The following is a 16,446-nucleotide window of genomic DNA, read 5'->3' on the forward strand; positions in this document are numbered from 1 at the left end:
CATATAAGTTAGACTTCGACGTCAAGCCATTGAGAATGTTTCGCTTTCCAGGCCTTTATTTAGTATCTGTCACAGCATAACTGCACTGACGCACAACTCACATTCTGCTAAAACTAAGCAATATTTTTCATTAAATTCTGTATCTTTCATCACCTTAGGATATCATTTTATAAGGGTTAATACATTTCAAATTTATGTCAAGCCTTCAGCTAACATAAAGAGCAGCAGAATGGCAGAAAGCAAATGGCCTGTCTTGGTTTGTGCCAACCAAAGAAAAGAGGCCGTCGACACGAGATCTGATTCACACATCCCCGATATATCTGCTAATCTGTTTATAAGGATTAACCTATATTACATTGAAAGCAGAGCTTAGAACTGCTTCTTTGATCTTAACTCAAGAGAACATGAAGTGTAACTTTAGTTATTTTTTGCTCTGTGGGGGTTTCACCATTACTGACAAGATTTACTCTTGAAACTGTTACAGAAAATGTTCTTTTTACATACAGTATATGGATTCCACTTGAACGTTGATGTGAAATGTGGGCACTTTATTTCAGTTTTTCATTTAACATTTTTATGTAGCAAATGCACTTCAATGGTAATCATTACATTATTTGAAAAAAGTTCATAATTTGTGACACTTTGAGTTAAATGACAAATACAGAAAAAAGCAACAGGACAAGCAACTACTGTCAGATTGTTCCACTACATCAACCTAAGTCTAGCATCTGCGATGGCTACCAACAGCCATCTATGGTGACATTAATCGACGCGAAGCATTGTACAATACAGTGTCTTCATTAGCAATGCAAAAAACATTCAATAGAGTAGCATAAAAGTTATGCTATGAAAAGTAACCATTGAGTAAGTCTCATGTAGCCAGCAAAGAAAAGCACATGGTGGTCACAAAGTTCAAATGAATGGAGACAATCATTAATGCTGGTTAAAAAGACTTGATGCATGAAATACTAAAAACTCCTTAACAGCACTATATGCAGAGAGCAGTATGGGCTGAATCAAAATAACATGATTAAAATAGTTTTTTACGCTGGTTAAAAGCTTTCTTCCGGATCAACCCTCATTTATTGACAATATCATGACAGTAAAATATGTTGACACAGATGACCCCAGTGGCAAATATGCTGCAAGCTTGCTGGAACTCAAGAGGCCTGACATGCGCTATCAGTACTTGATGTATACGAAAAAGAAAGAGGTTCAAAGCAAACTGTTATTATTAGAGTCGTGCGTGCATGTGCGTTAAAACAAGCGACGCAGACGCGAGATGGTTCACAGTCATTTCACAATCCAAGTACTAAAGTGAGTTCTTTTACATATGTGTATGTACAAAGACAGTGAGTGTGCATCTGTGTGTCAGTGTTTGTGTTTCTGTGGCTTTTCCTACACGTTTGCCACTCTGTTTTGAAGTGTAAATAAATAACAACATATGCTATTCAAACAAACCACGAATCCACCCAGCTATAAGCCTCGCTTTGCTGAAAACGTTCAAAATTTCCACAGATTTACTGCTACAGTACACACCAGCTGACCAGACTACTTCAAGAAGGCAGCATAGCACCTCAGGAAAGAGAAGTTGATTTTTCACCCATAGAAATCCACGGGACTCTGCGGTTTGCTTGAATGGCACAACCATATTATTTATTTTTCTCTGCAGCAGGTGAGGCCACCTCCCTGATCCTAGGTTGGTTAAGCCAGCTTCTGAGCAGTCTCCGTCTCCTGCTGGGTTACCTTCTCCTCAGACATGATGGTCATCCATGGGGATACTGACCGAGTGATGGTCTGCTTGGCTATGTTATAGTGATTGATGAGGGTAAAGAGGCGCCCACGACCCCCGGGGCCCTGAGGCGGGTAGTTGCCATACATCCCAGCTGGCATGCAGCGTCCTTGCTACTCAGAAGAGAGACAGAACAAGATTAAAAATACCAAGAGATGATAAATCAGTCAATTTGCACAATGGAACAGAAAGCCATAAGGTCACCAAAGTACGATTAAGGAAAGTATAATGACATTCTGAGACAAACTGTAATTCACAGTTACATGAGAAAAAAGCTAAGATAAGTGATAACATGGAAATGTGCTGTTTAGCAGCAGAGCAAACAATCCCACTTTAAATGAAAGACAGACCAGGAAAAAAAAATTCAAAACCAACTAAGCTACGTCGCCTAATCTATATAGGTGCCTTTCAAAATGGATAGAAAATGAGCCAATACTCAGTAACCTTAGCCCCACTGCTGCAGAGTTTAACGGTAAACTTTGCAGCTAAAGCTGAACACCGACCACTGAGGCTACAAGTGACAATGTTTCCCATATGCGAGCTAATTGCTAGTGTTTAGTATTCAGCCAGAATGTTAAGCTATTAAAACAGTAAGGTAAGTGGAAAAGAGATACAACGGAAGAAGAACACAGTAACATCTGTAATACAGCAATAATTCCTTATAGTCTGCAATCATGAGCTAACATGAGCTCGTGGTCATACCAGACCAAGTAAGGACGCAGCAGCAAATCCCCCTGAGAGTATTGAGCTGAGAGTGATGGAGCATTTCATTGCTTACTAATTCATCCTATGTCAAGACGAATATTGTATTGTTTCTTCTCAAATTTACATAGTCTCACTTTAAGTTAATTAAAAAAGACACATCAACACCAAAAGCCGATTAATGTGTGGCAGCAGTGAAAGAATTTACATGCCGACTTCACATAGACAACTGTTTTACTGAAGATCATGCCTACAAGCAGAAAACAGTCAGATATTCAAAGGGTTCATTTGAGGGTAAATAGAGAGTAAATGTCACTTGAAACAGTCTTGGTAAATTCAGAAAAAAATGTTGCTGTAACATAAACATTCTGACAGTATGGCTGTCCATATGGTTCACTGGCGTACTTATTGCATAATAAACCATATTTATATAAAATGCTCAAAATGCTGTATGAAGTTAAGGACAAATGTTTACTCGGGTAAAATTTAAACAGTAAAATGAGATAACACCAGTATAATGGACATTAACCTATCAACATCAGACAAGGGTCACGAACAATGATGCTCGTAAGTTTTTACCGTGTAAACAAAGCTGTCAGGGCAAGGCTGCTCGTACTGGTAGACCTTGTAGACGACCAGGAACACCACACACACCAAGAAGGCCAGGGCACAGATCACCAGCAAAGTCACCTAAAGGAGACACACTACAGCTCCATCATCGGCACAACACCTATGTGACAGCTCAGCCTAAGAAACTGACACATCTGCTGTAACTGGCTGCAGTACTGATATATAAAAAATATCCATGGAAGAGTTGCGCATTGGTGTAGGTGAGGTGAGCACCAAGTTATACAGTATATCTAAATATGTGAGTGTATATATATATATATATATATATATATATATAGCAGTGACTAACAGCCAGTCAGGGCTACAAGGATATTCTTCATATAGTAACCTGACAGGGAGATGGCTTGTGTGACCATCTGTGCAGCCCAGTTCTCTCCTCTCAGGGGAGTTATGTAACAGCTACTGGTGTTTCTGGGAAGTGGGAGGGGGGATAAGACAAGGTGTGGGAGAAATTGCCTAATTATTGCCCGATACGTTGAGCCCCGAGATGTTTGAGTGTTCTTTTTATGAGTCGATACAAATAAATACGCTTTTTTTGCTCAAGTGTTTGTGGAGAAATCTGGATAATTTCAAGCAACGTCAGAAAAATTGTTCTACATTTGTGTGATTAAGCAGCTGGAACAGATGATACAAAGCTTGATTTTCAATGACTGCTGTGCTGTCAGACTATTCTTGAGGATTTCTTAGATTGGGAGCGAGGTGCTCTGCATCCCAGTACCCTTTGTGTTGTTCCCCAGTATGTTTGACACAGATTTGATAAGATTGTTAAGAGCTTGAATCAATAGGAATAAGAGGATATTCTTTTTATCTGTCTGTGTGAATCCTGCAGTTGCACAGCAGAGCAGACAGCACAGCACATATAAAGCAAAGCAACAGGAGCTTATGAAAGAGACTCTGCAATGAAAGGGCTGCCTGCAGCATTTCAAAGCACCAATTTGAGGATACGAGTTGTGTTCTCTCAGAAAGTGATGTGCCTCTTTGCCTTTCAGACATTTCAGAATTAAAGCTCTATTACTAAAGGAAGCCTGACAGATTCATCTGTTGATTTGGAATGTGGAGAAAGAGTGGTACGAAGTCTGCATGCAAAGCACGTATAGTTTGATGAATTTTAAAGTATGCAAGGGGGTCTTTTACATATGCAACTCAGTCACCCAATCAGAGCTGGAGCCATGGTTGTATTTTTACTTTTTCTTTAACAAAACCATGTTTTAATAATCATTCTATATGGTATGAAAAGCTAAACACATCTGCAGACCAAAGGGGCGTTGAAGGAGGTGGGAGAGCTGCTGCCGTTTGGAGGCCATCGCCATGGCAGCAGCTGAATTAATGAGAGCTTCAGGGCGGGGTTAAGTGAAGCGTTGTGAACTATGTCTCCTCCGCGCAGCAAGACGACAGGCAGCACAGGACACAAGGCATGACGGTGGCCCGAGCAAAGAGGCCACAGCTTATGACTTGGATCGGAGAGGAAATGTTATGACAGCAGCCACGAATGTCCCAAGCTGCGGTGAGACAAGCGTCTGCTCGCTGCCACATGCATGTGTGGAAGTGTGAGAGATACTGGAAATGGGATGACGTGTGAAACACAGACGATAGCAGCAACATCATTCTTACTTTGAGTCGCTCAGATACGCCTTCAATGATGCTTATCGAGAACTCTGCGATTTTAGGAGATCGTAGCTTCCCCCTCTTGCTCTCACCATCATAGTCTGCCTTTGTCTTCACCACCACCTGGAAGAAACACATAACAGACACACACACACACACGCAGGCATACACATGAGAACAGATCCAATCAGCTTGCAGTTATAGCCGCATGAGGAAATGAGAGTTCACACACGCAGGATGGGTAAAATGATTTGTATTTTGCTTTGCTACGTACAGAAATAATAGATCTGAGCAGTTGAAAACTGGTTCCCCGTAAAATTGTTCTCCTTATTTGCACTAACTGGAATGGTAGAAAATACAGTGCAGCACAGGGCCCCCTCACTGTGACTCTTGAATTCAATGGGAAAATATCAAATCATAAAAAATCTTACCTTATCTGGCGGAGGAAACTGCAGCTGGCTGGCATCTAATGGTGTTATAAGAGGGATGGTGTCAAATCCGTCTTCAGAGACCACCTTTCCGTTATTTTTCTCGCTGAAATTATTCCCCAGTTTAACCATTTTCCCAGCACGAAAAAACCCCAACCTGCGAGGAGAGAGCAAGCGCTTATTACGCCTAAGAGAAAGCTATTAACCTATTGTCCTCTGCCCCTGTGTCGCTGCACAAGTCGTTCAAGGAAACATATATGGTGAATAAGGGGCCGGGTTTTTTTGTTTTTGTTTTGTTTGTTTGCTTGTTTGTTTGTTTAACACATGCAAACGGCAGGACTAACAAAAATGATGTGCATGATGTGAGGCGCTTCGTGGGCCATGAGAAATCCTGTTAACCACAAAAGCGCAGGAGAGGACACGGCCAGGCTTCGACATAATGAGACCAGTGCATCGCCGTGGAAAAAAAAAATAATACATACACATGTGTATATATATATGATTTACCGCATTCGAACACCTACCAGCTCAGCCGAGTCGCGTTTTGAATCACCGGGTTTCTCCTGATGTGGTGACTTTATTGTTCCAGCGTTGGTGTGTGTGGTTTTTTTTTTTTTTTTTAGGCGTGACGCAGCCGATTTGCGAGGAGCTGCTGGTGCACAATATGGCCAAGCTGGGTTTGTGCGCCGCGCTCCCTCCGAGCTGGATGCTGCTGCTGGCGTCTGGCTGCACTGCAACTGATGTAACATCCTCATCACATCCATCCATGACACACAGCGGGTGAACGAGCGGCAGTCAGCCCTGGAGCTGATGGAGCCAGTAACCAGCTTGCTTTCATTATGGTTGCTAGAGCAGAAAATCTACACAAACTCACAGGTTACGAAAAAGGGAAATGATCTGGAGATAAGGCATTTGAAAGTAAAACATTAAATAATTCTTCTCAGAAAAGTATGGACTTATATTGGTGGCTGGCTGCCTGATTATCATTCTTAAAGTTCCTGAGAACTTCAAATATTAAAGCAGCTATAATCAATATGTTTTATAATCACAATGTATCAAATGACAATGTGTACAGAAATTATCACCCTAATTTCCAGCTCACACCGGCTTTACTGAGCTTATCGCAAGTTTTTTGTTTAGCTAACGTTTAACATACTGTTTTGTTTCAGTCTCCCTGCTTTCATAGTGCTGTTTTTCAGCCACAGCAGGTGGCTGTTGTTAGCGAAAAAGCGCCTGAAAACCCACTGTGCACTGCCTGCTCCGCACCAAATGGCAGACAGACACGGCTAGAGACTAGCTAATGAACACAGTGGCGCATTTTTTAGCAGCTAAAAAGTCAGATATTTTCCTCAGGAGTTGGTAGAGACCAAAAACAGAGCTAAAATAGAATGACTATCGGACTTACATTCGCAAGGTGGCCAGACACACAACTCCATATGAATGCTTATGTTATCTACTGGATGTATAAACAAGCGACTGCTAACATGTTCGCCATATCAACTTAGAAAGTGATATGCCAGTTATTCAGAACATGTCCCCAAGGAGCCAAAAACTGCAATATTGCAGGTTTAAAGAATAACTTGACATCAGGCTAAAAAGCACTGTTTCACTGCCCTCTCTGGTTGAAAGTTTCAAGCCTGTCTCACCTCTGGTTGGGTTTGGTCTGTTGCATCTGCAACCAAGTCCAACAGTGATGTCACAATGTCCTAAAGTACACCTGAATATCGCTGCAGCACAGTGACAGTTTAAACCAGTGGTGGTCAGCAAAAAAAAAAAAAAAAGATTTGCCCGGGGTTTTCAGTTACTCTTTAAGGCTCCTGATAACTTCAAAGTATTTCTCTGTTACATTAAATATTCATAACTAAATAAGCAAGAATGAAAGTTTTTTTAAAACATGTTATGGTATTATTTTTTAAAATTTTAACTCTCAAAAACAGCCCATTTCAAAACACTGAGAGGAGCAAAGGGAAAAACAAAAAATCAAAAAGCTCTCGTTCCAAATAAGCACAACTGTTATAACCTCAGCAAAATAGTGTGTTCGTGTAGGATCCCATCAGGAAATATAAAGAAAAACAAGATTTCAGAAAAAGAAAAATAAGATTTCAGGGCCTTTAAGAGACAGGAAACTACTTTATTAATTGGCTCAGTAGTTGCTGGCTTTTATCTACTACAGTGACTGTGTAGGCTATATTCTTTCCAGATGCACTGGTTTAGCCTATGAAAAAAAAAGGGAAAAAACATCATGCCATCAACCGGCCTATATGACTCTGACAAGGAATCTTAGATTTTCAAAAATGTAGGGATCCATTAGGCTAAAAAACAATCTAGCCATGCTTAAATAATCACCTTGAATTATTAACAAACATACCTACCGGAATACAGTACGTAATCCTAATTAAAATACATAACATTTTGAATTTACTGAGCACTTTATATTTTCTCATCATGTATCTAGAAATAGTATAATGGTCTTTGCATGTTATCAAGTGGCCTGTTGCCAGGCTACGGTGTGAATGAAAGGGGGTTAGGAGAGGATGCATTAAAGATCAAGTCCAGTCTGTTAATCCATAGTGACAAGGAAGCAGCAGAGGAGAAAATGACATTGATCTCATCACATACTGAGACAGAAGCCATAGCTCTTTAGTGGAGGTTTGACTTAGCCTGGCGGCTATGACAGCTGCAATGACTCCAGGTGATGATGCTAACTGCTGGGTTGTCTGACAAAGAGTATATGATGAGGCTGTGGTACAAAGTCAATAGCTATCAGATTTGTCCTCGCTGGGGTCTAAGAGGTGGAGACATGTATTTTCTGAAAATAAATACAGAGAGGTGAGGAATTGACTGCGCAGTGACAGACTTTGATAGCTTGGCATTGTATATACCTTATTCTTTTCGATGTGAAACAGTACCTGACCTGGATCCAATTAAGTTTTGCATTGATGATGGATAAATCCCTTTTCATTTAAACGGGTGAAATTTTTGAACTTTCGGTGTGATAATAAAGTCATATTGTGCCACCCACCTCAGACCCCTCTGATCTACGTCGATAGTTTTAATAATACAAAATGAACTCTTTGAGAAGTTTCACTCTGGTTTCTTTGAGACACCTTTTTACTATGTAGATGTTGTCAGTGCAAGCTGCAGTGGACGCATACTGTATATGTTCCTAATGTTCCAGCACTAGGTTCAGCTTCTGCAGGACAGTTCTCCAGAGAGAGTAAGAAACTTGTCTTGGCGACAACACCTGCATGTACTGTAAATATAATCTCAGCAGGCTGTTGTCGATGTGGAGAGGGATTTCTGCTGCAGTTGCCTTCTCAAGAAAAACCACTAGAGGGAGACATCAAATCAATCATTTACAACTCAGGACTGCTTGTGTTATGCACAGTGGAATGAATCTTAAATGAGTTATTTTGGGATCATTATCATCACTATAATCGACAAAATTGTGAAATGATGATACCCAAGTCATACTCTGTTACAGGTTGGCGTAAGAAGATACATAATGTACTAAAAGTAAACATACTCATTATGCGGAATATTATATTGGGTGATAGCTACCGATGTATCACTGTGTACATCACTTGAAAGTTGCAGCAGGTAAAGGCTGAGCAAATTTTACTTACTTCATATACAGCTGCGTAGCAGGTGAATGTGAATGGGGATCAATTAAGTCTTATCTTAAGCTATAACAATACATCATACCTTATTTGTTGATTGTATTTTGTATTATTGATCTAAATATGCCAAGTAACTAGTAGCTAAAGTTGTCAAATTCGTGAGGTATAAAACAGCAGAAAATGGAAATACTCAAGTAAAGTACACATAATCTAATAATTGTACAGTATTTGAGTAGATGTGCTTAGTTACTTTGCACCACTGGAAGAGAGAAAATTCTGTTGGTGTTTGTGATGCAAAAAGAGCAAGTAATATAGCAATTAATGTAGATCTCAGCTACTATAATTGTTTGTGTGAAGTAAAAAAATTATGCGTAGTAACAAGTAACAGTGGAAATACTGGAATGAATTTATGTTTTCATTCACCAGTAAACTCAGCAGTATGCTTGGAAGTGATAAATACAGCAGCTTAAATGTCTTTACTTGTAACTTACACAGTGTAAAGTGTGACTGAACCTTATATAGCATTGAAACTGCTGTGTCTTTATAACCCACCGTTTTTGGCCCTTTGCCCAGAAAGTTCATTTCCCATTTCCCATCCAGCCACATGGGCTAAGCTCCGCCACACAGAGAGAACAAGTATTTTCACTCAGAGAGCGGCAGCTCCGACAGCAGTCTGAACACTGACTCCCTTAAGGACCTCAGTCACTGACCAAAGACTTACCGTGAAGGACGTCACAGCAGAACAGACACGGCTTGTCAACCCTCAGAAAAGTCGAGGTATGATTTACACTCTGAAATTCTGAAAGCGTGACAGCTGTCTGCCAGTCGCGCGCACCGTTATTCATGCCATCATCTGCGTAGAGTAGACTATACAGTATGTTTACTTTGGTAAACTGTGTTAGTTGTCTCGTATTGATCTGCTGACTTTTGGGCAGTGTGTCAGATGACACATTGAATGTGCTGTGTCTGGTTTAAAAGTCCTGCTGCCATGCGGGAGCTATTGTCTTTTGCATGAACACAAAGCCTCTTTTCATGAATCTATAATTCCCCTCACTAGTTGACCCAGCAGTTTGTGGTGGGTGTGATGTTGCTGTATAGCAGTTCTGTTCAATACAGCTTACAGTACGTAAGGCACGTTACTGAAAGTTTGCCCACATGAGGCTTTTTTTGTTTGTTTGTGTGTTGTTTTTGCCCCAGAGGAAGAATTAGCCACAAAGATTTGAATGGAAAGAACTTTGGCAAGAACAATGAGGGTAAGACTTAAAGTTTGAGGGCTCGTTCAAGCTTCAGACTGAGCCAAATATTAAAGTTCTCAAAGCAGGCAGCAGTGACCAGGCTGGATAAACAGGATGCTATAGTCTGCACACACACTCTGGTTGAATGAACAGGGGGGCACAGGCACCACCATCAGCGCTGTAGATGTAACAAGCAGAGTGAGATGTTTCTCTATACACTGACCGGCTTGTTATTGTGGACTACTTGCATGGAGGCTGCATCATGTGAGCGATTGTGCTACGGAGGTTTCTGGAGGGTTTTCTGGGATGAGATGAGGTCACAGGGAGACACACCCAGAGGCTTGGGGCCCTTAGCAGGAAAGGCCACGGGTGGAATACTATTCAACAGTGGCTCTGAGTGAGTCACTTGCCGGGAGGAAGCCGTCTTGTTGGAATTCCCATTCAGTTTGGGGGAGAAGAATTTTGGTCTGGATGTGGTATTTACAGAAAGATGCATGACATGACATACATGGGAACGATCATTTCCCCCTCAAATACACAAACAGAAGCCTATTGACTATGGCTTAAGAGATTCCTTTTTCCAAATAGGGTAATCAAATGGCCTTCTGGAAATCATAAAAAGAATTATTTTGAAAGAACCTGCTTCATTAAATGAAAAACATATTTCCTTTGAGGTGTGGCTGGAATGAAGATCATTTCCTCTCAGCCAAAAAGATCAAGTAGGAAGACCTGTGAACTTTTTTGAAGCATTTAAACCCCCACTTCCTGACGGCTCCGCTCCTCATATGGACATAAACATCCAACAAGTGCATTTTCCCGATCTGGAATCTCCCTTGACTACTATCCAAGTATCGCAATCAAGTGTTAAAATAGTACAATCTTGTGTTTTCAGCCTGAGAGCTCTGTTTTGATTTGTAGAGGCTCAGATTTAGCGGTCTAGACAGACGTGGCTGGGAGGGCTGACTGAGCCGGAAGTGAAGTGTGTGTGTGTGTGTGTGTGTGTGTTTGGGAGGTTGTTTGAGTCAACACAGGACTGTTTCTCTGACTTGTGTCGCTTCTGGTCTCATGCTTCTCAATGGAACCACAGGCACGGACTGAGATTGCGATAACATAGCGTTAGAGATGGCGGCAGACAGACATGGTCTGGCTAAAATGAGTGAAAGTGTGTTGAGTCTGTTTATGGAGAGTGACTTTCTGCCTCTGTCTGGATCAAAGATAGAGGAATCAAGTGTAACAAAATGAGAATTCACAAACATTACTAATGCCCTTTAGAAAGAGTTACCACAGTGTAATATGTACAGTATTATATCTAGTTTGGTATCTAGCATGTTGAAGGCACAAAGGCATCAAACTTCGGCTCAAAACATACTGGGTCCATACAATCAAAAACATGCATGTGGCAAGCTTCATTTGGAGTGTCATTTATCCTGATTGGTTTCATACTATACTGTATGTTTTTCTATTCATCTCCTGATCTCTTTGATTTTTGCCATCTACTTGGCTGTAGAGCAGCATAAAATACTTAGTGGAGACGTCTCCCATCAATCTCTAGAGCTATTGTCTTCATTTTGTGGCTGTGATCACTCACATGACCCCATGGCTGTTTTCGTGTAGACCATATATTGCACAAGGACGTATTCTGCTACAGAGCTGTGGTCAGTTCTGAGAAATCCAATACGCCAGACAGGCTCCAGAAGCACGCAACTCCAAGTCAAGTCTTTTAAGTAGTGAAACCGTCATGACATATTTCTCACTGAACTGTGTTTCTGAGGTATATTTTCCAAAATTACAGACTCCATTGACCGATGCGTGTAACACAGCTTAGCCAAGCCCTCTGACCAAAATGGAAAGCCATAGAAATCAATGAGGTCCTGTCCCATGTCGGGAAACTATGAATGATGATGATGATGAAGGAGTTGCTCTTACTATTTATTCCGCGTGGTTGCTCCGACACACAGCGGGGAAATACGACTGGTGGTGTTCACAGTCTACCAGCTGATGTCAGGCTTTGCTCAATGATAGATCGCGACCAACTGAAGAATCAATTTTCCTCCCCAGATTGTTTCATTTGAAGGATTTTAGAGACCTTATTCACAAAACATCCCAAGGCTGTAAGAAGCTGCCACTTGGGGAGTTTAGGAATCATTCCTAAAAACTAGGGGCTTGTCAGTCCCAACTTTAAGACCCATAAGTTGATTGAACGGAATTTAATTTAATTTAATTTATTTTAAATGATATAATTAAATTAAATTTGAATGAATTACTTTAATATAATAGAATTTCATTTAATTAATTTAACTAAATTAAAATGATTTAATTTCATGTAATTTATTTAATTCACTTTTGTTAATTAAATTAAATTCAAGATGTTTGATTTATTTAATATCATTGAATTAATTTAAATCATTTTATTAAATTAAATGTAATTTAAGATATTTTATTGATTTAAAATATTTTATTAATTTAACTCAATTTAAATGATATAATGCAACTCAAAATACATTTATTTGATTTATAATTTAATTTAGTTAATTTAATTTAATTTAATTTAATTAATTTGATATTAATTTTGTCTATTTTATTTTATTTTACTACTTCAATTGAATTCAGTACATTATCAATTTATTAATATAACTGAATTTATTTACATACTTATGCTTTTGGTTTATGAACCAGGAAGGCCCCTCAGATCCTCCGGTTATGCTGCCTACAGCCATCACAGTCCAAGCAGCTGGAAATATTGATATTTTTAAACTTAAACTAAAACCCATCTATTCAGCCTGGCTTTATGTATTGTTTTACAATTTTGTGGTTTTAGTATTTATACTTATTTTTATCCTAATTTTATTCTATTTTGTTTTATCAACATTTTACTGCTGATCATTATTTATTTTATTCTGTTTTATTTTATTAATATTTTACTGTTTTACTTCAATCAATTTATTTTGTGTAGTATTTCATAATTTTGTTTTTTATAGTTATTTTTGGGGGTTGGTTGTTTCGGTGTGCATTAGTCTCTAAATCCATCCTATGTTTTGTCAGTCACTTGTAAAGCACTTTGAATTGCAATTGATTTGTTTGAAAGGTACTATAAATAAAGGTTGATTGACTGGTTGACTCCAATTAAGTTCATTTTTGATTTAAATTCAATTCATAATTTAATTTTTTAATCTAATGTTTTATCAAATTTTTTATTTTTCTTCTAGTCTAATCTTAATAAATTGAATCAAATCCAATCTAGTTCCTGTTCAGTTCCTGAATATTTTATTTCACATTCACAAACATTGACTGGTCATCTGTTTACCAGTCACTGCAGACAGAGTGAGTAAATTAATGTCCTGCCACCCAGCTACCCAGCTGGGGTTGGATGTGCCAGCTATCCACCTTTCTTGCTTTTGATATTTAGCATAATCCATAATAAAAGCAAAAGTTGGAGAAAAGTCAGAAAAAAATAAAGAATTTTTCCAACAGAAAAGATAAAGATTTTTTCGGACTTTCCTTCCTCTGGCTACTTTGTGAACTTCTTAAGTTTATCTAGGGAAGGATTGTCGTAACAAATAGCGTATCACAGGTTCCAGCAACAGTAAATGCCTCCATGCAGCGGGTGGACAAAATAACAGGAGCACCTTCAACTTAAACAAACCCGCTTAAACCTCAAAAATAACAACAGAGTTGAATCGACATCTGTCTGACAGCCTTAACGAAAGCTCAGTAATAGAAGTCTCCCAAAAATATTCCAGTTGCAGGTCCCATCCCTTGTTTTCTATTGAGGCAGACCTAGTCAACCTTACAAATGCCTCCCAAGAACATTGAAATAAACTTTTTTTTTTTTTTTTAAATATCTTACAGTGTACATTACTAGTTTGACAATATACTGATTGTAACATAAGCATTTTACTTTAAGAGTGACAGTATGTAATACCTAATGGTATTGAATACTTACCTACCTTTAAGTTAAACTGTGCATGGAAAAATACATAAATACTTTTCTGTCATCAGTAACTTCTGACTCACCTCAACTATCTAGATCGGGGGCGAGGGCTTACACTTCATCTGAATACCTGAAACACATCACAAGAAATACCTCTATTATCTGCAGATATGAGATGCTTTCTTCTTCTTTGTCTTCTTTAGAAATGCAGCACATAACACTGTTTTGTTTTGTGTTTTTTTTTTTCGTTCTTTGTTTGTGTGGTAGGGTTTATGTATGTATGGTATGATAGGAGGGTGTGACCTTTTCTAGCTCCTTGACCTTTGACCTGTGTTAAGCTCAAAGCTGGACGTGGTGGAAAACAAGACGTCTTTAAGAGACTGGGTTTTAGCGACTGGGAAAAAAAATGTTCCAGCAATTTAAAACTTTCAACACTCTCATCACACCCAGTTCTATTTGGTTCAACCAACTTGGTAAGATGGCAATATTTGCCGGGCTATCTTCCTTGCTTGTTTTAGTTGCTAACATTCACAAATGGATATGAAAACTACTTTGAGTGTGTCACATATCCCAGATTCTGTTTCGGCGACGAACTAAGACGTAAAGAGAACTTGTTGCCTCTTGTCTGTGAGAGTACAATCCAAGGAAAAACAGTCACCTCAGGAACAGTCACATTTTCTCACTGTGAGAGAAGTGGGAATGCACTCTCTGCAAGATTAACATGCACTTGCACTGCTTATTCTGCACAGATTACACAACCTCGTTACACCCGTGTTCAGCTCAATATTTGCACTTCAACATGGCCTGCACAACCGAAGAGATTCAATTAGTGGTATATTATCATTACCATTCAATAGGTCATGAATAGAACTCAAATCAGCTGATTTTGTCCTAAAGCAACACTGCACGTTTTGCATAATAACTTCTGAAAAATAAATAAATAAATACAATATGAATTCACTTGAAAGAACAGTGGCCCAGTGTTCCTCTGTAAACTCTCGCAGTCAGGAACCAATCAAGCCAGATCTCTCAAAAGCCCTGAGCCACATCCTCACACAAGAATGAATTCCCACTTTATCTCATGACTCCCAACATCTTTTTGTGGCTGAGATTCTTCTACCTAATACAACCGAGCACAGAGAAGACAAGCTGATCCCTCCCAGTTTTGTACACTCCAGTATCAGCTGCTGAATGTTTACTTCCTAACCGACGGTAGGTTGAGGGAGGAGACTTGTGAAGGGAGGGACAAGAGGACCTACCTGTGAAGGGAGAGGAAGGCATCTGACAGCAGAGCTCCGCTGCTACCCACTGAGCTTTCTCAGGAGAGTGTGCCAACGAGCTAAGGGAAACGCACGCTTGTACTGGTGGTGGTGTCTATCCAGAGAAGGAAGATCGAAATGGGTGGCGCTGTAAGTCAGAAGAGGAGCAGCAGGCGAGCCAGCTCAAGGAGTCACACCAACAGTATCCTGTGAGTCAAATCACTCACCTGTCTGATACAGATTTTACTGTGCATTACAGGAAATCTACCCTCATTTAGTCTTTAATTCCTTGACTTAGAACTTGTGTTGCCCCCACAGCTCAATCAATAACAAATGAGGCTTTTGAACTCTCCCACATTACTAGTCAATATTTGTGAAGTTGTATGCAGTTGTATTAATGCTAACTATGACGTAAAATGCAATCATGAACTTGTGTCTACACTCGCATTCTTTTTCCATTTGTTGTGAGACAGGGCCTCTGTTCAGGAGTACACTTGCACACACATGCAAATATTCACACACCGTCAAAATGAATCCACACTTAAGACTTCATACTGATGGACTGTAAAAGGTATATGCTCACTAGCCCTACACAAGTACTGTATGTGGCTGTGTGTTTTTCCTGTGGACTTTTGAGCAAACACACCCATGACAATAAAATGGGATCTGTTATTACGTAAGAAGCAGCGAATCAAATAGAACCAAAAATGTTGACCATATTCAAAATTCAATGTGCAACTGTTTGAAAAAAGGGGTTGGGGTAGGGACACTGTTACACCTAGCAGCTGTAACTGGTTAAACCTGAGCAGTTTACGGAGTTGTCTGAACAGATCCACAGTTGTCTCTTCACACTATGATCTCATTGTGAGAAATATAGCTTCACTGTGTCAATATTTGCTTGAGGTGATCCTTGTCTTCTGTGCTCTGGGAAGCACAGTGGCAGATCTGCCCTCTGTGGGTTGGGCTACAGACCCATTGGACTGTGAAACACTCAGCTTAATCTGTCAGTATCTCTACTGCCATTGTTGTGGACTGTAAACATCCCATATTATTCACTTATTATTCAGTGTTGTATAAATGCGTAGAAAAAAAATCAGGGTGTCAGAATACTTGTGGTCAGCAGTGTTAATTTCGTCAAGAAAAAACTATGATGAGAAATATTCATTGACGACCTGTTTTATAGGACAAAAGTTTGAGACTAAAACTCACTAAAAAGTAACCTTTGAAAACGAGAACTATGACAA

At 39.5% G+C, this 16,446-nt stretch overlaps 2 protein-coding genes across 2 annotated transcripts in view; one reads left to right on the plus strand and one right to left on the minus strand.

Annotated features, from left to right (window-relative positions):
* Window positions 1–479: 479 nt before the first annotated feature.
* LOC120783157 (neuronal vesicle trafficking-associated protein 1-like) lies at window positions 480–5,758 on the minus strand. The gene is made up of 5 exons (XM_040115924.1): window positions 5,682–5,758; window positions 5,161–5,314; window positions 4,736–4,852; window positions 3,074–3,184; window positions 480–1,905 (listed from the first exon to the last, which is right to left on the minus strand). Exons 2-5 carry the CDS (start codon window positions 5,287–5,289, stop codon window positions 1,705–1,707), a joined length of 558 nt encoding a protein of 185 aa, XP_039971858.1. The 5' UTR covers window positions 5,290–5,314; window positions 5,682–5,758; the 3' UTR covers window positions 480–1,704.
* A 3,702-nt stretch (window positions 5,759–9,460) lies between these two features.
* The window catches only part of tacc1 (transforming, acidic coiled-coil containing protein 1), a 30,774-nt gene continuing 23,788 nt past the window's right edge, over window positions 9,461–16,446 (plus strand). The window contains exon 1 of the mRNA XM_040159038.1: window positions 9,461–9,554. The gene's annotated coding sequence lies outside the window, so the exon portion shown is untranslated. The remainder of the gene's footprint in view (window positions 9,555–16,446) is intronic.

This window comes from Xiphias gladius, chromosome 21 (assembly GCF_016859285.1).
Source record: "Xiphias gladius isolate SHS-SW01 ecotype Sanya breed wild chromosome 21, ASM1685928v1, whole genome shotgun sequence".
Taxonomy (NCBI): domain Eukaryota; kingdom Metazoa; phylum Chordata; class Actinopteri; order Istiophoriformes; family Xiphiidae; genus Xiphias; species Xiphias gladius.

Coding starts and splice junctions, on each gene's coding strand:
- LOC120783157 (XM_040115924.1), bottom strand. CDS start 5,289: ATGGTTAAACTGGGGAATAATTTCAGCGAGAAAAATAACGGAAAGGTG. Junction 3,185..4,735: donor GCGTATCTGAGCGACTCAAA/GTAAGAATGATG, acceptor TGTCTCCTTTAG/GTGACTTTGCTGGTGATCTG. Junction 1,906..3,073: donor CTGACAGCTTTGTTTACACG/GTAAAAACTTAC, acceptor TCTTCTGAGTAG/CAAGGACGCTGCATGCCAGC.